This window comes from Saccopteryx bilineata, chromosome 8, assembly GCF_036850765.1.
Source record: "Saccopteryx bilineata isolate mSacBil1 chromosome 8, mSacBil1_pri_phased_curated, whole genome shotgun sequence".
Classification (NCBI taxonomy): Eukaryota; Metazoa; Chordata; class Mammalia; order Chiroptera; family Emballonuridae; genus Saccopteryx; species Saccopteryx bilineata.
The window spans coordinates 63,788,037-63,815,600 of NC_089497.1; the positions used below are offsets into that span (position 1 = coordinate 63,788,037).

General features: G+C 38.5%; 1 protein-coding gene across 1 annotated transcript in view; it reads left to right on the forward strand.

The window, feature by feature from the left end:
- The window catches only part of P3H2 (prolyl 3-hydroxylase 2), a 182,959-nt gene that overhangs the window by 138,548 nt on the left and 16,847 nt on the right, over positions 1 to 27,564 (forward strand). The window contains exons 2-13 of the mRNA XM_066241309.1: positions 367 to 519; positions 1,485 to 1,674; positions 8,928 to 9,059; positions 10,337 to 10,479; positions 10,805 to 10,894; positions 13,094 to 13,134; positions 14,695 to 14,789; positions 22,591 to 22,718; positions 23,282 to 23,377; positions 23,904 to 24,054; positions 25,284 to 25,401; positions 26,542 to 26,617. Of these exons, the coding sequence (XP_066097406.1) occupies positions 367 to 519; positions 1,485 to 1,674; positions 8,928 to 9,059; positions 10,337 to 10,479; positions 10,805 to 10,894; positions 13,094 to 13,134; positions 14,695 to 14,789; positions 22,591 to 22,718; positions 23,282 to 23,377; positions 23,904 to 24,054; positions 25,284 to 25,401; positions 26,542 to 26,617 (1,413 nt within the window). The remainder of the gene's footprint in view (positions 1 to 366; positions 520 to 1,484; positions 1,675 to 8,927; positions 9,060 to 10,336; positions 10,480 to 10,804; positions 10,895 to 13,093; positions 13,135 to 14,694; positions 14,790 to 22,590; positions 22,719 to 23,281; positions 23,378 to 23,903; positions 24,055 to 25,283; positions 25,402 to 26,541; positions 26,618 to 27,564) is intronic.

Genomic DNA, 27,564 nt, shown 5'->3' on the forward strand with positions numbered 1-27,564 from the left:
GACAAAGATGTGAAAATATGAATTAGACATAGCAACTTTTTCTTATTAATTATAAAACAAACAAAAGCATACCAATTTGATTTCCCAGAAAAAGACGGCTTAGAAATGAGAGGGGGAAATGAACTTGGAACAAGTACATCTATCCATTCTTACTAAAGCCAAAATATCCAACATATCCACATCCACTATAGGAGTACTAGTTATTAACCTCTCACTCTTTGGGATGGAAGTTGGGCATAGGTCCTCTGCAGCCCAGCCCAGCCACTTTCAAGCTATCATACCTTGGCTTAGTACTAAAACTGGTTTAGAAATACTTGCCTTTATTTGATCCATGTTTTTCTGTTTGTTTGTTTTTTGTCTCTATAGCTCAACAAGCTGGAAAAGGCAGTGGAAGCAGCCCACACATTTTTCATGGCCAACCCTGAGCACATGGAAATGCAGCAGAACATTGAGAACTACCAAATGATGGCCGGCGGTGAAGCATTCCAGTTGGTGGATCGCGAGGCCAAACCACACCTGGTGAGCTCCATGGACCCGCCCAACCAGGAGGAGCTAAGTGTTCCTAAGTCTCATTTGGCTCAAAGCAGATTCCCGTAAATGACTACCTCAGATTGGCTCCTATTTTCCAATACAGTGGCATTTTTATTTATTTATTTATTTATTTATTTATTTATTTATTTATTTATTTTTACAGTGGCATTTTTATATGTTTAGAGTTATTAGGTGAAATATTATAGTTATAAGGGTTGAAAAAATTGAGAGACAGTGAAAAGTAATTTAGAAAAGTAGTATGATATGGTGAAAAGTACAATACAATGCAAATGTCTATAACCCTTTCTGAGCTTCAGCCCTCTCTGGCACTTATTTTACTCCTGGGACTTACAGCTAATGGGAATTGCTCAGGTCACCCTGGATAGTTTCTCAGCTCTGGGTCCAGTGGTTTTTCCATTGTACCTACTTTAAAACAAATTTTCAAGCCAGGTAATTATTTGTTTAAGTAAAATCTTACAATCACAATATGTGGAAAGGGCTTCTACAATTAGAGATGCTGCTATTCTCATTATGTAGCCTCCAAAATGATTGAAGGAAAGGATAAGAGGAAGGTTTTAAATGGAAGCCTTCTTTTTTTCTAATTGGGCCATGCTTGGTAATGATTGTCATGCCTACTTACATTAATCTTCCTGCACTGTGGTGCATGACCCTGCCTACATCTAAAGCTGTTAGAAAGTATAGTCTAGAGTGCTCAGAAATGAAATTGATTGATGCCACAATAGTTGGCTTGCTTAGCAAGTTCTTTCTTCTTTACAGTGAGTTGAAGCTAGGGAAGTTACACTTTCTCTCCCAATGAAACCCTTCTTTATTGCTTCACAGCGGAAGAGTTCAATACCCTACCTACCTAAATGATCTCGAGTCTTCATGGACCCTGCTATTTAAGTGCCCTGTGGGTGCTCTTTGAAAATAAAACGTTGTCTGCTTCTTTGCAGGAGAGTTACAGTGCAGGAGTCAAACATTATGAGGTCGATGACTTTGAGCTAGCTATCAAGTACTTTGAACAAGCCTTGAGAGAATACTTCAATGAAGACATGGAGTGCCGAACACTGTGTGAGGGGCCTCAGAGATTTGAAGAGTATGAGTATTTAGGGTATAAAGGTGGTCTTTATGAAACCATTGCAGGTAAAGCTTGTTTTTTCTTTCATTTATTTTGTGATTATAGAAATGCTATGTGCAATATGTTAAAATATTTCAACAATATGCAAGTATATATTGTGATAGGTGAAAGATTCTCATATATCTAAATAATTCTATTTTTTATAGATAAATTTATGTAGTTTATGCTTTGGTGACTGTGCTCCCAAACATTTTCAGATGCATATCTAAATATTTATGTATTTATTTATGATAATTTTATTTTTTATAAGAATAGGACAATACTATAAAGACTGATTATCAGTATTTTGTTTTTGTTTTATGCTTAACAATACAGTGTGGACTTCTTCTCAAGTGAGTACATGTAGATCTACCTTATTGTATTTAATGATTGAATAATGTTCCATGGTATGAGGACAGCACAATTTATTTTACAGTTCTTTACTGATGAATGTTAAGGAAGTTTCAATTTATTATTATAAATAATGTAGTAGTGAATACTTCTGTATAGTTTTTAATTATTTAAGAGTATTTCATTGTATGAGGGATTTTAATGTGCTACAAAGTAGTATTTAAAATAGGTAATGTGCATTCTACACTGATAGAAGAGATTGGTTAGTTAACCATTAGTATATGAAAACATGCACAAAAATGCATTCTCTTTATATTAAAATTTTAAGTGTAAAAAACAAAATTGTTAGAAAATGCAGGAGAACATATGTATGATAGTAGGAGAGGAAACGTTCTTTGGATGACAAAAACAAGAAATATAAAGAAAAAGATAGACTAAGCCTGACCAGGCAGTGGCACAGTGGATAAAGCATCAGACTGGGACACAAAGGACCCAGATTTGAAACCCCCGAGATTGCTGGCTTGAGCGTGGGCTCATCTGGTTTGAGTAAGGCTCACCAGCTTGAGCCCAAGGTTGCTGGCTTGAGCAAGGAGTCACTCAGTCTGCTGTAACCCCCTGGTCAAGGCACATATGAGAAAGCAATCAATGAACAACTAAGATGCCTTAAGAAAAATTGATGCTTCTCATCTCTCTCCCTTTCTGTCTGTCTGTCCCTCTTTCTGTCTCTATGCCACACAAAAAAAGAAAAAGATAGACTTTAATAAGACTTGTCACAAAAGATACAATAAATCAAGCTGATTTACAAATAACAAGTACAAAAAATTGCAAAATATTATAGGCAATAAGTTAATATACTTAATATTTAAATGGACCATGAAAAAGTTTATTAGTAGCAATTTATTTGATATTTACTATAGTAGTAATAGTAAAATTTATTTAGCAGATACCATATACTAGACACTTCCTTATATCTCTTAATTTCTAGACAACTTCTTATATAGATACATTTGTTATTAACCCTCTTCTTTTTTAAATAAGGACTTTGTACCTCACAAAGCTTAAGTAATATGATTAAAGTGAAACTTGTAATCAAAGACTAGGCTTTTCTCACCTAGAGACCATACTTTAAAAGTCTACACAACTGAAAAATGGGCAAAGGGTAATTTATTCAATAATAAATGTTTAACCAATAAATGTTGAGTATATGGTGTGTTTCAAGTTATAAATATATGGAAAACAATGTTTGCCTTTATAGATACTCATAGAAATGCATATTAATGAAGTCAAAATGCTCTCCCTAACTCCCAATGTTTTCTTTCTCTATTTAAAGCATCACTCATGTAGTAGCTCAAACCAAATCTTAAGAAGTTATCTTTCAGTTCCTGGCTGTTTGGTTCAGTGGTAGAGCACCAACCCAGCGTGTGGAGGTCCTGGGTTTGATTTCTGGTCAAGGCATACAGGAAAAGCTACCATCTGCTTCTTCTCCCCTCCCCCTCCCCCTCCACCTCCCCCTTCTCTCTCTCTCTCTTCTCTTCCCACAGCCATGGCACAATTGATTTGAGTGCATCGGCCCCGGGTTCTGAGGATGGCTCCTTGGAGCTTCCACCTCGGGTGCTAAAAATAACTTAGTTGTAGGCATGGACCCCAGATGGGCAGAGCATCAGCCTCAGAGGGGTGGGTCACCAGGTGGATCCTGGTCCGGTCACATGTGGGAGTCTGACTCTGTGTCTCCTCTCTTCTCACTTAAAAAAAAATAGTAACCTTTCAATCCAAAATGTTCCTCTATTCCTATCCCCCTGTTTTGTTAGGAGACTTGGATAGATGTTACCTTCTAGTAGCACTTAGGTTTCCTCAACCCTTTTTATTACCATCTTGTTCAAATCAATAGTATACGGGGGTCCTCTGGTTATTATACAGTTCCATTTCTATGACAGTGATGTAACCTGAATTTTGGTGTAAGTCGAAACACACACTAGCCTAAGTCACTTACCTATCCTAACACAGTTGTAAAATTATAATCTAGAACATAAAAACACAATTAAGCCACAGAAAAAGTAAAAGGACATAAATATACTGTACTGTGCACTGTACTGTAATAACAGGAAAAAAATGTCAAAAAATGAGTGTAAAATAATCCTGACCTTTATTCCTGTGGTTGGCTTGCACACTGGAAGGAGCATTGCAAGATGGGGAAGGGTGACCTGTGGGAGGAGGCAAGTCTCCAAAGAAAGAAACACAAATGGAACACTTGTGCTTTTAACAGCCCAAAATGGTGTAGCCTACTGAGGGACTCCAGCTCCCTCAATCACATGCCACGTTACTGCATCTTCTTCCACAGCACACCACCAAACAAGTCACTCATGCAGTCCATAAGTACAACACTACTGGCATAAGCCAAAACACTCACTCACATCTCAATTTTTTAAAGTTTTTATGGGAGTGAGCATCATAAACTCAAAACATTTTATATCAAGACGGTTGTAACCTGAGGACCCCTGTATTTTAACTAAGCCACTATGATAGCCTCCTTGCTACTCCTTATGTCCTCTTCAGGTTTTACTCAGTAGGCAGACAGAGCAGTCTTCCTAAAAGAGAGAGAGAGAGAGAGAGAGAGAGAAAGTCTGCTCAAAGACATGCTAAAATCCCTCATTGGCTTCCATTGCACTTGAAATAAAACTAAAAAAACCTTTAACAAGGACTTTTATGACTTCACACTGTGTATGTTTTCATCCTTTTTTTTATTTGTGACCCATTCTTACTGTAGTTTGTTTGTTTATTTATTTATTTATTTATTTGAGAGAGTGAGAGAGAGAGAGAGAGAGAGAGACAGATAAACCCGCAGATAGGAAGGGAGAGCGATGAGAAGCATCGACTTATAGTTGCGGCAATTTTTAGTTATTTATTGCTTCTCATACATGATTGACCGGTGGGCTCCAGCCAAGCCAGTGATCCATTGCTTAAACCGGAGACCTTGGGCTCAAGCCAGCGACCATGAAATCATATTGATGATCCCACACTCAAGCCAGCTACCCTGTGCTCAAACTGGTGAGCCTGTGCTTAAACCAGTGATCTCGGGGTCTTGAACCTGGGACTTGAGCATCCCAGGTCAACATTCTATCCACTGAGCCACCACCAGTCAAGCTCCTATTATAGTTCTTTTAATTTCTTGGATATACCAAGCTCATTTCCACTTACAGACCTTCAGAATATTTTCTTCCTCTGTCACTTGGCTAATGCCTCATCTTGTTCAGTGCTCAGTCCTTGGGTCCTAAATACAGTGATTGGCAAATAGTAGGTTGTTAGTAAATATTTGTTAAATGCCTAGGTTGAATGACCAAAGAAGATGACATATCCATCAATTATATTGCAGAGATTAAAAGGGTTAATAATACTCCATATTTGTGAAAATACTGGTCATAAATTGTTAAGGTCCTTTAATGGGTGATTGGGGAATATATTAAATTAGACAAGGAAGTTAGACCGAAATCAATTTGTCTAATGACCAATTTGTTATACAATTAACTAAATTCACCTAAAATCAATATCAATATCTGAATTATTGAGGATTTTCCCCCCAAAGTTGTGTTTCTCTGGGCCTCTGCCAAAGCCATTTGCCTGCTATTTTCCTGAGCAACACTCATTTGAATGTCAGTTTCATGCATTTTATATTTCAATTGCTGCCTATTTCTCTACAAAGAAATGTTTTTCCTTTATTATAGTTTTCTATCTTGTGGTTTGTGAGGATATGTGTACTGCCTGCACTCCCACATTTGCCTGTATACCTGTCTACCAGTGACCACTAAACAGCCTTGGCAGATGTCCCAGATCTGGTTTAGGAAAATGACTAACAATTCCCCACAGATTAACATTTAATGATTTACACAAGGTCAGCATAGTAAGTTAGTTGCTGGGAAAGAATAGAGATCTCCTAACTCAGGCTTTTAATACTTAACACATCTTCCAGCACCATGACTCCCAATTCCAGTAAAGAAAACTAATTTTAAAAAAATCATAGTCCTTTAAAGCCAAATATTATATATTAAAGAAATATGGTAAGTCTTGGGAATTTGAACCATATTCAATATTTTATGAGATGGAAAATTTGAAAAGTATTAGCACACAGTGTCTTGGATCTAAACTTATTAGAAACATATTAATTGCACAATAACATTTGGTATAGAAAAGAAGTAAGAAAGACAACTAACTAACATATTATAACTATGTAAATTCTTGTTTGGTTCAAAACTGCCCTAAATTTGGAAAACAATTGGCTTTTAAAATACAAATATATCTAGAAAGTGAGACTACTTGAATTTTAGAGTTATAAAAACATTAAAAATTGGAGAAATATACAAAAAGTTTCTGAATGCAATTCTATATTACTAGCCATGCTTGCCAAAGCCCTAAGGGATATTATTGTATCACTCTTATTTTACTGCTATTTATATCTTGCTTTAAAAATACTTTTATTCAGATCTTGGGTTCTTAGTGGGTATGTTTTCCAACTTTTTCTTTTGCTGGTCACTTGGAATTAGAAAGAGTATGTAAATGACTAGCTAACTAGAGAAAACAATAGAGGGTTTTTTGTTGCTGTTTTCTTTTTCTTTTTCTTTTTTTCAAGTGCGAGGAGGGGAGATAGACAGACTGCTGCATGTGCCCTGACCAGGATCCACCTCACAACTCCTGTCTGGGGTTGTTGCTCGAAACAACCAAGCTATTCTCAGTGGCTGAAGCCAATACTCAAACCAATTGAGCCACGGGCTATGAGAGGGAAAGAGGAAAATTAAGGGGAGAAGGAGGTGAAGAAAAGCAGATGTTTGCTTCTCATGTGTGCTCTGACTGGCAATTGAATCAGGGATGTCTGCACACTGAACTGAGGCTCCATCCACTGAGCCAGCTGGCCTGAGCCTGTTGTTGTTTTTGTGTGTGTGTGTGTGTGTGTGTGTGTGTGTGTGTGTGTGTGTGACAGAGACAGAGAGAGTCAGATAGGGACAGACGGCAGACAGACAGGAAGGGAGAGAGATGAGAAGTATCAATTCTTCCTTGCGGCTCTTTAGTTTCCTTAGTTGTTCATTGATTGCTTTCCTATATGTGCCTTGACTGGGGGGCTACAGTAGACCGAGTAACCCCTTGCTCAAACCAGCAACCTTGGGCTCAAGCTGGTGAGCCTTGCTTACACTAGATGAGCCTGTGCTCACGCTGGTGACCTCGGGGTCTTGAACCTGGGTCTTCCACATCCCAGTCCAACGCTCTATCCACTGCGCCACCACCTGGTCAGGCTTGTTGTTTTCTTAGGAAATAAAATAGCTTGCACCTGACCTGTGGTGGCACAGTGAATAAAGCATTGACCTGGAATGCTGAGGTTGCTGTTTAGAAACCCTAGGCTTGCTCGGTCAAGGCACACATGAGAAGCAACTACTACTTGATGCTTCCCACTCTTCTCCCCAATCCCTTCTCTCTCTCTCTCTCTCTCTCTCTCTCTCTCTCTCTCTTTTCTCTCTAAAATCAATAAAATAAGTAAAATAGCTTGCTATTTATTTCTAACATGTTAATCAAATAAACAACTCATTTTTTCCCTTGCAGTCCCTCAACTGAAGTTAAGAATCTAAGGATTTTAGGAATTCTATTACCTGTGCTATATTGGATTAAGTTGGCCAGGTTATGTGAAAATTGGCACATTTCCTTACACACCAGAAAATGTACATTTCTTCCCTGTTGTGTTTTGGGGTTCTTTTTCAAGGTTGTTGAGATACAATTTGAACTCTGCCTAACAGAGTACCTTTTGAAAGAAGGCAGTTCTGGTGAATTCAGGTGCAGAGTCATAAAGTTAGATGGTTTCATCATCCTTCTCAAGAGAACCACTCACTCAGCTGCAAAAAACTACTACCTTCATCTTCATTGTAAAAACCAAAGTGGGGGCAAAACATAAGAAGCGTTTTCTTTTTTTCTCTGGTTCATTAGCCACTCATATTTGCTCAGCTCATGCTTGGATGAGTTAGAGCCCAGAATCAGAGAAAACAAGAGAATGCCGTACTTCAGAATCTTGACCTGTATTGCAAGCGAGGAGAATGAGCACAAAGAAAGGGGAACAAGAACAAAGAGACAAAGTGCTATTTAAATTCTTCAGCTTTCATCCTTCTCTTATTTTACCAGTCCCCACAGCATTAGGATTTATTATAGATAAATGTATCTCAGGTGATGGACAAAATTCTAACTGAGCTGAATGGGTTCGTAATCAATAGATGTAAAGGAATATTGTTTTCATTTTCCCTTCAAGAAAAATTGCCTGAAAATGTTAAAAGCAGAAAGCTTGACTTCTGTGCAGTGAGCTCCCCAACGACAGGCAGCCTCTTCCTTACTCTCAACTGGTCCTTAACAAAACCAGGACCTAAACTGATGATGATCCAGGATCTGGGGCACTTGAGGCTATCAGATATCCAAAACAAAGTTGTTAAGTATGGGAAAGTTTGTTTAGCTAGGTGTGAGCAGGGTGAGATGGCTTATGTCACTTTCAGGAGATATATAGGAAAAAAATACATGAAAGGGAAGATGGCAGTACAGAAAAAAGACCAGGAACCAGAAGATCTGGAATCTATTACGTATTCATTGCTCTAGTGATCACTGATTAGGAGGCCTTGAAGTCACGTAACTTTCTTGGACGTATTCATTGTCACTGATTAGGAGGCCTTGAAGTCACGTAGCTTTCTTGGACGTATTCATTGCTCTAGTGATCACTGAATAGGAGGCCTTGACAAGTCACGTAACTTTCTTGGTGTAAAAGGAGCTCTGGTCATGGAGTGAGGAGACTGATGCTATGGTTCTCAGAATGTGCCGAGGGGAGGAATGCCCTGGGTAACTGTGGCTCTGACTTTGAAGTCTGGACATTCTACTGACTGGAGGGACCCACCTGTTGCCTCTTGTCTTCTAGATCACTACATTCAGGTGCTAGTTTGTCAGCATGAATGCGTGAGGGAACTTGCCACCCGTCCCGGCCGCCTCTCACCAATTGAGAACTTTCTTCCCCTGCATTATGACTACCTACAGTTTGCCTACTATCGAGGTAAAGCGTGGGTTATCCGTGAAGACCTTTGGGGGCAGGGATTGGTGCTCATCATTACAAAATTGCTCTCTGATCTCATATCACCTCCACTCAGGACAAGAACAGCAGGAGGTAAAACTACAGATGGGCAAATGCTGTGAGGATGTCCTGAAAATTATATTAGACTGATGTTTTATATGAATTTTTTATTTAATTTTTTCAACTTAGTTTTAAAAGGTAATATATTCATAGGTTCAAAGACCATATACATAAAATACTCCCTCTCTTCCTTTTCCCCACAACCCAATTTTATGTCCTGCAGCTCAGTTTCTTATTTATCCCTCCAAAAGTTTTACATGGAAATCACACACACACACACACACACACACACACATTTCTGCCTCTTACACAAAGGAGATAGCAGGTTATTTACACTGTTGTCTACATTGTTTTCTTTTTCACTTAACAATATATATCGGATTTATTTTTAGTTGGTTGGACCTATGAAATTACCATTTGCTTAGGTCAAATTTTGGTAAATGTGTATGATTCAACCTAATTGTATCAGCACATAGTGATCTTTCTCATTAATTTTTCTTTACATCTTCATATCATTGTACATACTTTAATGTATTTCAAGTGACACCTTACTGATGGACATTGTGTTGTTTATAAATTTTTGCTATGATAAGAATGAATAACATTTTACATGTATCATGTTACATTGCACATAAATATAAAATTGATTTCTGTGAATTAAATGGTTTATTCATTTATAATTTTGATAGATGTTGCCAATTTTTTCTCCGTGGAGTATATTTTTAATTGTTCATCAACAAAATATATTATAAAATTGTCAGATATTCCCCAATTCATTAGGTAAAAGTTGATTTCCCAATACAGTTGTCATTTCCATTTATCTTGTTAAGAAAAAGAAATTTAGCACATTTTCCTTATATTTAAGAGCAATGAATAGAATTTGGATGGCTGAAATTAGTATTAGCTATCACATCAAATTTAGTATGAACATCAGAATTAACTTCTAAACATCTACTCGGTTTATATGTGTTAAATAATATAAGTTGTCAAAATACATCTTCAGGTGGAAACTTTTGATAATTTGTGCAAAACAAATTGTTTCCTTTCTTTTACCTGTAACTATTTTTGATTACTCACCCTTAGCTTTTTCTTCCCTTATTGACATTTAATGCTGACCTCTCACAGACATGGAAAGTGTCTTTCAAACTTCTTCAGACAGACCTAGGCTGACTCTAATGCTTCAGTCCTTGGTCTTTCAGTTGGTGAATATGTGAAAGCCCTGGAGTGTGCCAAGGCCTATCTTCTGCTCCATCCGGATGATGAGGATGTCCTGGACAATGTGGACTACTATGAGAGCTTGCTGGACGATAGCGTGGACCCAGCATCCATCGAGGCCAGAGAGGTGCGCCAATGTCCTGAGAAGAAATGCTGCGTTCTGCTGTATGCTCTGGGGAGAGTTAGTAAAAAACATCACACTGCACTTAAACATAGCTCACAATTTAGTAAAGGTTCTAGAACTCAGTTCTTTCAAATTTTATTAATTTCAAAAGCATATTTTTCTCATATGTACCCGCTTGTAAAATCTGTTGAGATGGAGACTTTTTTGCAGCTCTGAATATTTTTTTGGCTTATTTTCACTGTCTAATGAAACTATTTCCACTAGAAAATTTACCATATCTCCTATTATTTAAATATAAATTTTTCTTTTTCTTTTTTTCTCTCTGTAGGATTTGACAATGTTTGTGAAGCGTCATAAACTGGAAGCAGAACTAATAAAATCAGCTGCAGAGGGCCTAGGATTTTCATACACTGAACCGGTAAGAACAAAGAGGAAAAAGGGAATTGTTTTTTTTTATTGATTTTCAGAGAGAGAGGAAGGGAGAGAGACAGAGTCAGAGAGAGAGAGAGAGAGAGAGAGAGAGAGAGAGAGATCAGCTGCTCCACTCATCCATGCATTCACGGTTGATTCTTGTGTGTGCCTTGATCAGGGGTCAGACCCACAACTTAGGCATATTGGGATGCTGCACTAACCAACTGAACAACCCAGCGAGGGGCTAGGCAGTATTTTCAAAAGAATTATTCAATTAACTTTTTATTTATAATTTCATCACCCAGCCTCATTTGTTGGAGTTTCTAATCCCCTACCTTAACAAAAACTGGGAATGTGCGTGACTGTGGGGAGGTGGTGTTTACTCAATACAAGCGATAAACTTTAAAAGGTTTTTATAGATTTCCATATCCCTGAGATCCAAAGTCAAAAGCAAATATATTTGGATAAAAGAGGAGTATTTTGTATATGATGAATTTGCCTCAGGTTTGTTTTATTTCCTATATTATGGATGCAATATTTTGTATTTTCATTTAAACATTTAAAAGTCTTCAAAAAAATCCATCACAATTTTACTACCCAGCATGCTACTTTTCTGCATTTGTCCGTGCTGTCGTTTAATCATTCTCCATATGAAAACGTACTTTTGGCAGAACTAGTACTGTGGTGTATAGATAGCTTTCTGCTTTGATTTTTAATTTAGAAACTATAAGCAATTTCTATATTTTTATAGCTCCTAAAGTTATTTTAGCCACATAAATACAGTTGATGTATAATAAATAAGCTCTTCTCCTGATGCTGAACATTTGGTTTGTTTTCTCATACTTACGGCATTAAGCATTTTTCTCTCCATTAAATTATACTGTTAGAATAAATTCCCAGGAGTGAGATTACTCTGCCATCAGGGATATGAGTAGTTTTAAAGTTCTTGAAATTGCTTTTCTAAGACTGTTTTCTGACATCTTTATTGCCCCTAGTAATGCATGAAAGCACCACTTTACTACAAACATCTCAGCAATGAAAATAACATTTTAAAATCACTTGCATTATATATTATATATATATAGTATATAACCATATATTATATACAAAATGGATACAGTATTGTTGCTGTAATTTGTATCCCTTTGATGTCCAGCAAAAAAAAAACTTCACATATTATTATAAATCACTTTTTTCTAATTTGGATTGTCTGGGCATACTTTTTGTTCATATATCTCTTGGTTATTATATATGCTTTTTACAGCATTTACATGTCCTATGTTTATAAAAAGCACTATTTATAAAATATCCTACTTTTAACATATTTTTTTCATTTCTGTCTTAATTATGTCATGTTCTATTGGCACATTTAAAGAATTAGGTTAATTTTTATTTACCAATCCTAGTGTAACATTTCTGATAGTTTTATCTGGTCCTACCTATGATTTCTTTTTTCAAGACTGTGTTGTCCCCATAGACATCCGCAAAAGCCACGTGGTCACTGTATTGTCCTGCGGAAACAGTCACGCTGGAGTTTCTGTTCGTTTCATTCATAAACATAGGAGGGTTATACTGACTGATTTTTTTAAAATGTCTTTCTGACACCAAATTCTAAGTCACTGGCTTGGACAAAAGAATGGATGTCTGGGATAATTCCCTGATATATATATATATAAAATCTGTGCATTATTTTGTTTTTGTCAAAGTTGTATCAAACTTAGCCTTTCTCTTTATAATTTAAATTAAGTGAATCAGAAAAAAACAAGAACTGCAGGATTCCATACATTGGTGGGACATAAAAATGAGACTAAGAGACATGGACAGGCATGGGGTGGTTACGGGGGGGGGGGAAGGGAGGTGGGAGAGGGGGAGGGGGAGGGGGAGGGGTACAGAGAGAACTGGATGGAGGGTGACGGAGGACGATCTCTCTTTGGGTGATGGGTATGCAACAGCACTAAATGACAAGATAACCTGGAAATGTTTTCTTTGAATATATGTACCCTGATTTATTGATGTCACCCCATTAAAATAAAAAATTTATTTATTAAAAAAATAAAAATAAAAATAAAAAATAAATTAACTAATATATAATATGCAGGTTGTATAATACTTTAAGTCTTTTGACTGTTTTAAGGGTGTTTTATTTCTTTAAGTGATGTTTTAGTGAGAAAACTACAGTTTTTTCTTTTATATAAATTTAAAACAGAATTATTGGATTCGATATGGAGGGCGACAGGATGAAAATCGGTGAGTTCTCCAGTCAGTACACCAACTGCTTATTTAAAAAAATTTTTTTCAAAGGTATAAAATGTTTTCTGTGGTGTGTTTTTTTAAAATTTTCAATTAGAGTTGCTAGATGGGATGGTGTTTGGGAGGATGGGTGAAAAGGACAAAGGAATTAAGATGTACAAATCCCCAGTTATAAAGCAATCATGAGGATGTAAAGACAACATAGGGAATATAACCAATAATATTGTAGGAACTATGTATGGTGTCAGATGGATATTAGACTTCTCTGGGGGATAACTTCGTTAGTTGTATAAATGTCTAATCATTATTTTGTACACCTGAAACTAATATAATACTGTATGTCAGCTGTTTATTTTTGGTGAAAAAAAATTCTTAATGTCTTATCTATTATAAGGAATTTAGCTCTATGAATAAGCAAAAAGATATGGTTAAAAGAGTTCCTACTGGGCAATTGAAGCTCCCCATCCTGGTCCTAGCTGTTCCTGTCACATCTGTATAACTTAAGTAATTAATTTTTCTCTCTGGGTCTTATGTTTTTCCTCAAATGAAGGAATTGAATCAGGTGATCTCTGAAGGCTAAATATTCTGTAATTCTAAAGTAGAGAAAATTGGATTTTTTAATCTATAAAACTGACATTTTCTGGTTAATGCTGAATTCCTTCACTGTGTTAATTTAAGAGTAAGAAGCTCAGAAAGCTTTATTGCAAGCTAAAATATTGGGTGTCAGTAATCCAGTTAGAAATCAGGGTAACTTATTTTGTGAAATGATAGAAATCAAAAGTTAATTTTATGAACAATTTAAGGAATCATAAAATGTTGGGGTTACATGTCTGAGATCACATGGAGTAGCCTGTTTTCAAATTCTAAGCTGAAGGCTTGACAAGGCAAAGGACTCTCTTTTAGTGTTCCACGCCACTGGTGCATATAGATCGTCTTATTCAAAATCTTGTGGTCTTTCGCTAGACTTCAAGGACTCCACCTCTGGGTGGCCTAGAATTATTGCACGAGACCCAAGAATGGATGTGCATATTTGGATATGTTCTATATGTTCTATCTGTGTAGATTGAAAGAGTATCATGCTATCCTTTGTATGTTTGAAAAATTTGACACAAACTTGTGTCTTCCTTCTCAAAATAGTTGAGAATCACTACACTAGGACATAGTTTATTTTACTTCAACCATTGTTCAGTGGTAAACACTCTATGTTCAATTCATATGTGACAATCTGAGCACCATACAGATGTACATGAGAAGTTTTTCCTGCTCTGTTGTGATTCAAAGTTCTAAAATTAGGGAAGTTAAGTTATAGATTCAATAAACTATAATAAAGGTTGCTAAGATGATTTAGAGAAGTGAAATAGAGCACACTCGTTGAAGAAATTGAATAGAACTTTATGAAAGCGGTATCATATAACTTGGTTTTGAAGGATAAGTAGACTTCTGTACAACAAGCATATAAAATGTGGAGTCATAGACTACTAGGGTAAGGTATCCTTTGCCTTTGAGTACCTTTATTCAATGGGAAATTGCTATTTCAACTTTTTTTTGAATGAGCAGGGTCCCTTCAGGAGTGAATATGGAGGGGGCAGAAGTTCATGGATTGTCAGTGGGGAAAAAATCATCACCCAAGATAGACCGAGACCTAAGAGAGGGTGAGTATCTATGCACTTTTACTCTTAGAGGTAGTGTTAGAGTAGGATGGGAATTAGGGTAGATCAAGGCAAAAACCCACTTTCTCTGAAAAACAAAGCAAAGAACTAAGCTAGTACAGTTCACACAATTCTGAAAGCAAGGCTTAAAACCAAGAATGTCCCAGGTTTGTGTATCATTACCTTTGGTTCCCAGCCAAAGGACTTCTGTTTCCCAAAGGAATCCTGTGAGCCAGGCGGAGACTGTATGATCATAGCCATTCTCAATTAATTGAGTACCTGAGGCTTAGAGAGGTCATGTGGATTACTTCCGTCACATAGTAAGTAAGTGGGTGCTAGGTAGTATGAAATAGTCTGAGTGTTAGAGGCACTTGAAGAGACAGGTTGCATGGGATAATAGATTAGTAAATCTAAGGTGCTTAAGGCACACATATCTGAGCAGGGTTATAAGAGGTAAGTAGAATTGAGGTTAAATGGACAGAGATGCAGAGGGAGCCATTCTATTAGATACAAGAAATGACACAAAAGCATGGAATGGAGAGAGCAGAACATCATATGCCTGCATAAGTAAGATCAAAACTAGTGGAGGCCCTGGCCGGTTGGCTCAGCGGTAGAGCGTCGGCCTAGCGTGCGGAGGACCCGGGTTCGATTCCTGGCCAGGGCACACAGGAGAAGCGCCCATTTGCTTCTCCACCCCTCCGCCGCGCTTTCCTCTCTGTCTCTCTCTTCCCCTCCCGCAGCCAAGGCTCCATTGGAGCAAAGATGGCCCGGGCGCTGGGGATGGCTCTGTGGCCTCTGCCTCAGGCGCTAGAGTGGCTCTGGTCGCAACATGGCGACGCCCAGGATGGGCAGAGCATCGTCCCCTGGTGGGCAGAGCATCGCCCCATGGTGGGCGTGCCAGGTGGATCCCGGTCGGGCGCATGCGGGAGTCTGTCTGACTGTCTCTCCCTGTTTCCAGCTTCAGAAAAATGCAAAAAAAAAAAAAAAAACTAGTGGAGATAAGCAGGGAGTTGCCAAAAGTCATTTTTAAATCAATTCAAGCATTGTTATAATAAATTATTAGCAATGGGGTACTAACTGCAGAAGTAATCCTTAATACTTATTTCTATGTTTGATAATTTCTTAAACAAATTTATACACAATTCGTTTTATTTTGTTTGTTTGTTTTTACATTCAATATTATATTATTCAGGTATATAGCACAGTGGTTAGACAACCACACTGCCTACAATGCATGCAGTTCCTTTAACACTGGCAGCGTTCCACATGAGAAAAGCATCCCCGTTTCATGAACAAAAAAAACGAGACTCATAGAGATTTAGTAACTTGTCCAAAGTCTCAGAGCTCATAATAGGTTGAAGAGCCATTTAAACTCTGGCTTTTGACTCCAAACCCCACTTTTTTTCACCTGATTACGTAACATGGAAGTGTCTAGATATCAAAAATGTACCCTACGGATTAAATAATTGCAAGATAAGAAAAGTTTTTCAAAGACCTGCTTTGAGAAAAAGTACAGCACTCCTCTCTCAGACAAGAAGCTTGTCAGCACATTCTTCTAGCTGATTTGAAAATTACTGGCTCTCTACAACTCATATTTCCCAGCCCTTTCCTTCCTTAGCTTCCAAGTCAGTTTGAGGCAGTAAACAGGATAATACGCTCATCTAGTCTGACCTGGACCTTAATTTGTAGCCACAAAGCCCACGCTGTTTTATAAGTGCCATAGAGCTTCGTGGTCAGCCAGAGTTCATGTTGCTTTTTCAGCCAAGAATTCACCCAGGAAGCACATGACGATAAGCCAGAACTTTGCTATAAGGGTTTGGGAAACTCCAGGACAGTTGCCAAATTTCAAAGCAGTTATTTTTCCTGGCTATTAAGGAATCTGATGTCCAGTAACTGACTAGGAAGATGAATGGGAAGAGTTGAACAGATTACACAGGATGGAAAAAGGTTACGATTGGCTGGGTTACCAAATTCTATCATTTCTGCAGAATTTACTTAGTTGAATTAGGCTAATGGATTTTAGGATGTTCTCTGAGAATCCACTGGAGAGCTTTCTGTACAGTCACTAGGGACCCAAATAGTGTCCAAATTTAGAACAGCGGTAGACAAAGTCCCCAACCAGAAAACATTTTCCTATCTTAGTCTGGCTGGAAGCAGATGTCAGGGAGACAAGAAAGGATGCGTGCCTCACGGAGTATGTACATCAGTTTTTCTCATTTTCCACAAAGAGATTGCCGTTGGCTCTGGTTACCTAACAGTAGTTAGTCATATTAATATTGAATGGCTCCCAAGTATTAAGATGGGAATGGCCCAGGATGACTCCAGTCCATGGAAAATACAAGTCACTTCCAAAAAAAAAATCTGTCACTTATTCATTCTCCTTTCAGCCATCAATTTTCCAAAAGTCCTGCTTGATAATAGTCCCAGAGTCAGTGGAGGTAGAGTAGAAATAACTTTGGACTTGGAATCAGAAGGCCAGGTTTCCTGGATTGCCTTAGTCTGACGTGCTCTGAAGTGACAGATAACTAGAGACACAATCTCCCAGGGCCTGTGCCCCTCATCTCTGAAACTAGGACAGCAATGTAAGAGAGGATGAACGTGAAAAGTCCTTTGTAAACTTTAGAGGCTTGTGCTCATATAAGGACTCATTAGGTAGCAAACCCCCATCATGACTTTCTAACATTGCGATATTTACAGTGAAATGATTCTTCTGTGAGCCACAGACAGTGAGCATACGGAGTGTTTTCCTAGATGACCCCTCTTTATTGCAACTGGAGAGTCAGAGCCAAGCACATATTTTATGAACGAGGGAAGAATTAAGTTGTTGAATGAAATCTCCTTGGGCTGTGGTTAAGAATTGGCTCAAGCTGTCAAATGAGGCCCTAGGAACCACAACTTATTGGACTACATTTTTATTTTTATTTTAATGTTCTTCTCTGTCTGGTGTGCTACTAGTCATTCGTAGGCTGGTCAGCTTGCATTTTTGAATGGCAGGGTTTATTTTGCCTTTTTTTTCCCTTTTGGTTAGTGAGTCATGGTTTTGTTGCTGTTGTTAAATGTATGTGTGGTAACCCTGTGTATAAAACTCTGCGTCATGATGACTGTGTCAGCTACATGAAAGGCCGATTGCCAGCACAGATTCTGCCTGTTCTTGTTAGGGTGTAGGTATTGAAGACTGTCTCCATTCTGCTCTGTCACCTGATCTATGGCATGTGGTTGGGGACTTGTCAGTATCTCAGTAGCTCTCTTTTAACTATACTCCATTATACTTTTTAAGATGCCTCAGTCAGAGCTTAACACAATATATCAGGCATATATTACAAATTCAATAATTATTATAATAATAATAGTAAATGCTTATACAGAGCTTAAGAGTGGTAGGAATCATTCTAAATATTTTAGTTGTAGTAACTTTTAAAGTTATACTGAACTTTTTTAAAGTTATATTTTTAAAATAAGATAATTATATGTAAAGTAATACGCTGTCAATATAGAAAACAAAAAAAGACATGGCAGAGTACAAACTAGCCTGCTTCACTAAACTCTTGGTCTGTCTTCCATTTCTATTTGAATTTTATATTGGAAAATGCTTTTCAGTGAACATGTGAGGTCTTGTCTTTCTTGTTAAAGGAAAATCTCTTTCTATATTTTGAAATCGGAGTAGAATACTCAGTTGACTCTCCCAAATATTTGAGGGACTGCCTCAATTTGACTATGTATTGTAATCAACTATAGAGTTGATTAGATAGCTTTTCAATCAACTTTGTCAAGCAAACTGTGTTTTTGTTAATAAGTTCTATAGCAGGAAGAAAAAGTCTACTTTTTTATTGCTGTGAAAAATATTAACACAAATGTAGTGACTTGCAATGACGGATGTGCTGTTTCACTTTCTCTTGGTCAGGAATCTGAGGGTAGCTTAGCTGGGGTCTGTTGCTTCAAGGTCTGTTATAAGGCTGATCAGGGCTGGAACCTCCTTTAAGGCTTGACTGAGGAACTATCTTCTTCTAAGTTCAGATGGCAGAATTTGGTCCTTAAAGTCTTATTGGACAGTGGTCCTTTGTTCCTAATTAGTTGCTGGCTAGAAGATGCCTTCAATTTTTTTTTGCCATGTGAGCCACTTGCTGCATCAAATTCGAAGCTGAGAAGGCAATAGACTGAGTCTGCTAGTGAGACACAAGTTGCTATTTTATCTGGTGAAATCACAGAAGTGATCTCCCTTCACCTTTGTCCATATTCTATTGGTTAGAAGCAAGATCCAGGCCCTGCCCACACTTGAGAGAAGCAAGTTGAATGAGCCTATATCAGGAAGCAGTGATCACTAGGGTCCATCCTAGAGGGTCTCTGCTGTGGGGAGGAAGGAAGAAGGGAGGAAGGAAGAAGGGAGGAAGGAAGAAGGGAGGAAGGCAGGCTGGATTTTATGCTCAATTAAGGGTGAGATGTACTACTTAGTATTGATACTTAGGCTATTCACAATGCTTGTCCTAAGAAGTCATCTTAAACTTTTTTAACCCAGTTCTTCCCAAACTCATTTGATCAAGAAACTCTTTTTAATCAAAAACTTTTCTGAAGAGGTCCTGGCCGGTTAGCTCAGTCAGTTAAGAGCATCATCCTGAAACAAGGTTGTGGGTTCAATCCCTAGTCAGGGCACAGATGGGAAGCAACCAAGAAATGCATGACTGAGTGGAACAACAAATGCTTTTCTCCCCACTCTCCTCTTTCTCCCTTTCTCTCTCTCTGTGTCTCTAAGAATCAATAAAAATTAAGCCCTAGCTGGATAGCTCAGTTGGTTGGAGCATCATCCCAAGGCACAGAGGTTGCCGGTTCAGGTTCAGTTCCCGTCAGAGCACATACAGGAGCAGCTCAATGTGTCTCTCTCTCTCTCTCTCTCTCTCTCTCTCTCTCTCTCTCCCCCAACCCCCCAAAAACAAACAACAATAATCTTTTCTATAGCAAAAAGTTTTATGAACATTGAACTATAGGAAAAAATACAGTTTTTCTTTTCATCCAAAAGATTTGGTACGGATACTGGGACTTGTGGGTCTATTCCTGAAATTCAAGAGGGTTTACTAGTGAATCATCTGCATAACCAGTTTATAGCTTCCATGAGATCTCATACCTCTGTGGGTATGAGTGCAGTTACCAATACATTGGCAGCAGTTAAATATATTCAATGGCTGAAGACTAACAAGAATAAAGTAGTACAAATTATGAATAATGCATTAGGACCAGATGAAGGCCCAAATTCACCATGGTACACTAAGATTTTTGTAGAAGCTTCAACAGAGGAAAGATATGACAGAAAAGGTGAGTCATTGCCCAACAGAAGTACTAGAAGAATGAATGAATGTTGGCTCAAAGAACCTGGGCAGTATCAGTTAATAGAATATTCATGTGGAATGTAGCTTTTTAGTTTCTGCAGAATAGCATTGACCATTTCATTAATATTGCTAATTTTAATTTATTTGGTTTATGGCTTTGGTTTTATTTAACCTTGTAAGTGGGTTTTGATATTGTAGTTATATGAAACCATAAAAATACTGTATTCATAATTTTATAATTTCAAATATGGGAGTAAAATAACGGCACAAATAATTTGTTAACACCTAAGTTCCTTAAGGAACTTTTTTATTTTATTTTATTTTTTGTATTTTTCTGAAGCTGGAAACGGAGAGAGACAGTCAGACTCCCGCATGCGCCCGACCGGGATCCACCTGGCACGCCCACCAGGGGGCAATGCTCTGCCCACCAGGGGGCGATGCTCTGCCCCTCCAGGGTGTCGCTCTGTTGCGATCAGAGCCACTCTAGTGCCTGGGGCAGAGGCCAAGGAGCCATCCCCAGTGCCCGGGCCATCTTTGCTCCAATGGAGCCTTGGCTGCGGGAGGGGAAGAGAGAGACAGAGAGGAAGGAGAGGGGGAGGGGTGGAGAAGCAGATCAGTGCCTCTCCTATGTGCCCTGGCCGAGAATCGAACCCGGGATTTCTGCGCGCCAGGCCGACGCTCTACCACTGAGCCAACCGGCCAGGGCCAGGAACTTTTGTTTTAACAGATAACCATACGTTACTAAAGACTGAGAAACACTGCCTCATTATTTTATATTTCATTAATTGTAGGCTGTAGTGATGCTTTTATTATAACTAGAAAATCACTTAGTGCTACTCCTTAATTTGACAAATCTATGTTAAAGTGATATAGCAAATATGAATTTCAATTGTATCCTCTTTCTTCAACTGACATGTTTGAGACCAGTGTGTTCATGACTGTTGCTTGACTATGGGGAGGAAGGGAGAAGTTATGCGCTTTCTATCACCCTCTCCTGGGTGAACTATTGTTTTGGGTTTTTTTTTAAGAGAGAGAGAGAGAAAGAAGAAGAAGAAGAAGAAGAAGAAGAAGAAGAAGAAGAAGAAGGAGGAGGAGGAGGAGGAGGAGGAGGAGGAGGAGGAGGAGGAGGAGGAGGAAGAGGAGGAGGAGGAAGAAGAAGAAGAAGAAGAAGAAGAAGAAGAAGAAGAGAAGGAGAAGGAGGAGGAGGAGGGGAGAAGGAGGAGGAGGAAGAAAGGAGGAGGAGGAGAAGGGAGAGGAGGAGGAGAAGGGGAGGAGTTGGAGAAGAAGAAGAAGAAGAAGAAGGAGGAGGAGAAGGAGAAGGAGGAGGGGAGGAGGAGGAGGAGGAGGAGGAGGAAGAGAGAGTAATGAGAAGCATCAACTTATAGTTGCATAACTTTAGTTATTCACTGATTGCTTCTCATCTGTGCCTTGACCGGGGTGGGGGTAGGGGGCTCAGGCCAAACCAGTGACCCCTTGCTCAAGCCAGTGACCTTAAGCTTAAGCCAGCGACCTTGGGCTTCAAGACAGCAACCTTTAGGCTCAAGCTGAACTGTTGTTACTGACAGGCACATATCAGGTCCCTTAGGAGTATTATAAAGAATAGAAAAACAGCGTTTTCTGTTTAGTTTTCTGGTTCAAGATGATCACACACAGCTTAAATCTGATTTCCTCACCATTAGAGGTTTTGTCCTTTAATCCTATTTTCTGTGAGGAAAGACCTTGTCATGTCTAGATTTTATAATTTTACCACCTAAAACATGGTCTAGATACATCATTCTCTGAAGATCCTGTGTGGGGCTAATTTCATAAAATTGTGGACTATCCAGGGAGAAAGAAATACCCGCAGGAAACAGAAGAGAGAAGAATAGACCAAAGATTCCAAAAGCAAGACCATATAGAGTCAAACAGTGGTAGAAAGAAGACTAGGACGGAGTTGGGTGACTTGAGTGTGACTGTCTTGATGGTGCATTTACTACCTGCGTTTCCTGCTGAAGGCATTGCTCTGTGTACCCATGAACTGGGAGGTTTCTCTCATTCTTATGGACACAGACATGTAGTCAAATAATTGCATGTGATGTTATAGCAGCGGCAGGAAGCAGGGCTGAGGAGAAGGGTGGGTCCAATTGTCGAGCGACTTCTGAAAAGTCTTCCCGAGGAGAATCCTGTGAGATGGCCAGTCTGCCTTTCAGGATCCTCACTGGAATCAAATGAAAAGATAGTTTGTCAGACTGAAGGTACTATTCAAATGTAATGTATTATCATGACATTTTGGAAAAACCTGGTAGTCAGATAAAAAAGGTAGCTGCCTTTTTCCTGAATCCATATTGTGATGATCAAATTCCAAATTTGTCATTTATCTTAGCAGTCCTAAATGTTCACGGGGAAACTGACCCTCCTGAGCTGCACCTTGCCGATTGCTGTTGGTTGATCTGTGTTTCCCTCCTTGAGGACAGAGGCAACAGAAGCAATGTGCTCTGTCCCTGCAGGTGGCCCTCTGCTCTATGAGAACATCACATTCGTCTACAACTCGGAGCAGCTGAACGGGACTCAGCGGGTTCTCCTGGACAACGTCCTGTCAGAAGAACAGTGCCGGGAGCTCCACAGTGTGGCCAGCGTGAGGACCAGAATGGGTGGGGCCCGACTCTGCCGGTCTGCTGTGAGCCTGGAAGTGCTTTGGTTCCGGTCTCACTTGGAACCAGAGAACCAGTCCTGAAATTTCACTTTCTTATGAGAGGGACATTGTTTGTGAAGGGACTTTCATAGCCTTGGGGTTGAGATGAATTTAGTTCTGTCCAGATCTGGATATAAGTAGTGGACCTGGAGTAGTTAGTGGCTTAATTCTTATGCCAGCAGCCATCCAGCATGTGCCCTTGTTTACCATACAAAATCACTGAGAAAAATCCCTTTCTTTTAATTAATAATAACCAATATATTAATCACTTATATTCTCCGTATTTCTCCAAAAAGTGGTAGTATTTTATAGTAAAAATGTAGCATAAAAATTAAAATAATGTATCTTTTTTTGATTGGAAAAACTAATGATACGAGGATCTTGGAACAAAATGGGGATGATTCTGAGTATTGACTGTGGTTCTTAGCTTTCTGTCAAGTGAGGCAGAAAGGTAGACCTGATGAATTTGTGGTTACAATTAAGAAAACACCTTTATGTCCTTCCAGGGAATCATGCTTGTTGGTGATGGATACAGAGGAAAAACTTCACCTCATACACCCAATGAGAAGTTTGAAGGCGCGACTGTCTTGAAAGCACTCAAAGTAAAGTCTTACCCTGTTCTGGGTTGGGTTCCTCAGCGTCAATCGGGACCCTGTGTGAATGGCAGACATAGGAAAGAGAAGAGCTTAGAATATAGTTTTATCAGGACAATTGAAGGGGCCAAGTATGAAATGGCACCTGCATTGTTTTTAATCATCTCTTTATTTTTTCCATTCAGTCATTAATTTATCAAACTGAATGTTTTCTAAATTAGTATCTTGACAAATAATATATGGGCCCCCCTCCCGAACCACTTCTCAAAGAGCTTATAGTCCAATGGTGAAAACATACCCAAAAAGCTAATTATTCCCTATTGCAAGCAGTGTTAGATAGGAATGAGGGGAGTGTTATGAGAGAAGAGAAGAGAAGTGATTAGCTTTTAATGTTTTCTCTATGATTAGGAAGGTTTATTTCAATGGTTCAGTTTTCTGACCCAAAACCACAAGCATGCTTACTGAAACCTAGCATCTGTTTTTCTTAAGTTTTCCAATCAACCTTGTGGTATCTGATGTTCTCCTTTTCCTTCAGTTCGGTTATGAAGGCCGAGTTCCACTGAAGAGTGCCCGTCTGTTTTATGACATCAGCGAGAAGGCCCGAAAGATTGTAGAATCCTATTTCATGCTGAACTCAACCCTGTATTTTTCGTATACACACATGGTCTGCCGAACAGCCCTGTCTGGTGAGATTCCAGAATCGGAACTTGTTCCCTTCTACCCACAATGGGATTAGAAAGAAAGCAATGCCAAGCAACGCCCTATTGCATGATAGACAAATGGTTTAGAAGAATTCTAAATTTCTAAAATGAAAGAAGCTCAGTAAGTCTTATTTTCCTTTCCCTCTTTTTCTCCTTTTTTGTTCTCCTAAAGTACCAGCAGATGACCATTACTCTGCCTATTTTCCCTTTCAAATCAGCTTCTCATACTTTTTAAAATTTATTTTATATTTATTGGTCTTATTAAGAAAGGAAGGGAGGCCTGACCTGTGGTGGTGCAGTGGGTAAAGCGTCATCCTGGAAACGCTGAGGTTGCCGGTTCAAACCCTGGGCTTGCCTGGTCAAGGCACATATGGGAGTTGATGCTTCCAGCTCCTCCCCCCTTCTCTCTCTCTGTCTCACTCTCCTCTCTAAAAATGAATAAATAAATAAATTAATTAAAAAAAATAATTAAAAAAAAAAAAAGAAAGGAAGGGAGGAGAGAAAGAAACAGAAAGGTTGATCTGTTCCTGTATGTGCTCTGACCGAGGATTGAACCGGCAATCTCCGCTTCCAGATGACACTCTAACCAACCAAGCTACATGGCCAGGGCCAAATTCATCTACTTTCTTAAATCGCACAGAAAAGTACTTTTCTGCTCTAGATTTTGCTTTTTAAGGACCTAGGAACTTGGAAATTACAGTCCCCTATTATGTCCACAATGAATGTTCTTAAAAAGCCAGAGACCCCTCACTCCCTGCTGTCATTATTTCTCCTCTGTATCATCTCTTCTACACCCACCTGGGGAGGAGGCATCAGGTCACAGGACAAGACTTTGACACTTGGGAAGTTTCAGCTGAATCAAAGCTTCTTTTTTTATAGTATTTTCATTTCATCCTCCTCTTATTACTGCTCCACATGAAGTACAACCCATGAAATGCATGAGATATCTATATGTCTATTTCTATCAATCAGATAACTTTCGTAGCTGAAGTGGCAGGTGTGACTTGCTCACAGTTTTACACCAAGTACATATCAAAGTAGAGCCGGAGTCTCCTGAATGCTCACCCGGTGTTCTTTCATCTATTCTGTTCGGCTTTCTGTCTCCTTAAATTTGCAAGGGCAGCAGCAATGGGAGAAGACAGCCTGATTGTCAGTTTTGCTGTTGGAATTACTACCCTCCTTCTTTCATTCTTCCCTGTTCACTTTCCTGGCAGGTCAACAGGATAGAAGAAATGACCTCAGTCATCCCATCCATGCTGACAACTGCCTGTTGGATCCAGAGGCCAATGAATGTTGGAAGGAGCCTCCTGCTTACACATTCCGGGACTATAGGTACAGCCAGCACCTGCTTTAAAGCCAAGCTTTTGCCCAGCGGTTATCAAAAACCCATGGAAACTAGAAAGCTGACCTTTTTCTGCTTGTCATCACATTCATCTCTGTGAAGCAGATATTCTCAAATAATCTTTTTGAAGCAACTCTTACAACTGAGAAATGACTTCATCATCTCATATTTTCATCTTAAAAATCCATACATGGTTTATAACATATTTCACAGAATATCCATTTTATTTTAATATAAAAGTTTATGTATATTGCTTAGCTTTCACTAAAACATATCTTTATATATAGGGATCTTATCATATCATTTATGTCTGTATTTAATAAGCAAGAAGTGATAAACTTAGGATGGAAACATGTTTTCTATTTTTGAAATATATTTTAGCTGTGGTGGCACAGTGGATAAAGAGTTGACCTGGAATGTTGAGGTTGCTAGTTCAAAACCTTGGGCTTGCCTGGTGAAGGCACATATGGGAATTGATGCTTCCTGCTCCTCCCCCTTCTCTCTCACTTTCTCTCTCTCTCTCTCTCTCTCTCTCTCTCTCTCTCTCTCTCTCTCCCCCTCTCTTCTCTAAAATGAATAAAAAAGAAAAAGAATATCCAGCATACACTTTTGGATGTTTCTGTATTAAAAAAAAAAAAGATATTTTAATGTATAAAGAGAAGAGTCTGGAGTTGTAGTCATGATGTAAGTGACAGTGTTATTATTCTGTGCTCTATGCAGAAACATTTATTGAGCGCCCCCTATCTTCAACGTGAGGCTACATCTCTTGGAGCTCTCCAGCTAGTTAGGGCAAATAGACATTCTTCAGAGTTACTAGCATGCCCAGGAAGGAGAGAGTTTTAAGTAGTGTGCGCAGGTTCAACGGGCTAGATTAAATCCAGGTTGGTTTTCTTTAAAGGAAGTGAAATGTGAGATGAGTTTCAAACTATAAAGATTTAACGTACCAAATGGAATAAATAAATATGTCAAGGGCATGATACAAAGTATATCTGATCTTACTCTTGAGGGTTAGAAGGGTCAATTATTTCAATGTCTATTTCAAAGGAAACGTATCACCAGTTTTCAATATTCTGTGGTAATGTTGCTGTAAGCATATAATAGTACCAATGAATTCCCCTTTCTCCTTATAGTGCTCTCCTATATATGAATGACGATTTTGAAGGGGGAGAGTTCATATTCACCGAAATGGATGCCAAGACTGTGACTGTAAGTAAACCTGTTCTTGCAAATTTATATTTTATCTCAGTCTTGCCATTTTCTAAGGCCTTGGTCTGTTGGATTTTAAACATTTTGATCTCAGAAATTCAAGGAATGCAAAGATGCCCAGTAAATTTATGCATCATAAAATATTAAAAATGGAACCATCCATAAAAGTCTTCTAGTCCATTTTAAAGATGGGTAAAGCATAGAGATATTAAAGGTTTCCTAATCTTCATATAGCTAATTAACTTAGACTTGGAACCAGGAACTTGGTCTCCTGATTATTTGTCAAATAATCTGGTGGAAACATAAAAACACTAATACATAAGTCACCCAAGCCTATGAAAAGTCAAATGATTCTACAGGTTGACTTTCAAGCAGCCTGGTGTTGTACATGCTTGGTCATTGGCTTCCAGACCCTTAGTTCTCCCAGTTATTATATATGTGGGATGTATGTGTTTGTATGTATGTTTGTATGTGTGAGTGTATATGTGTATGAATGTGATTATATTTATATATAAACCCATACCTGAAAATGTATATGTACACATTCACATACACATGTTTGTGTGTTTGTTCACATGACATGTTTTGGATGAGATTCTAAACATACTTTCATAGATAAAAGTAAAAACTTAAATTCAACCATTTTTCTAAGCAAACATGCCTTTGGAAAACCAGCCTGCAGAACATATAGATGACATGGGCAGCATCCTTTGGTCTTTAAGCCAAAGAAGATACTTATAGTGGAAAAGCAGGTTTTTCCTACTGAGGAATAATCGAATAATGAATAGATGATCAGATATCTCTTTTCTCCGTACAGAATCTAAATAGTTGGGCCATGTGTGTAATAAATTTTAAGGATTTTGCATTATATAAGCAACTTCCACACCATTTTCTTAATTTTATGGTTTTCTTCTTATATTTTGCATCTTTCTCTTAATAGTGGAATA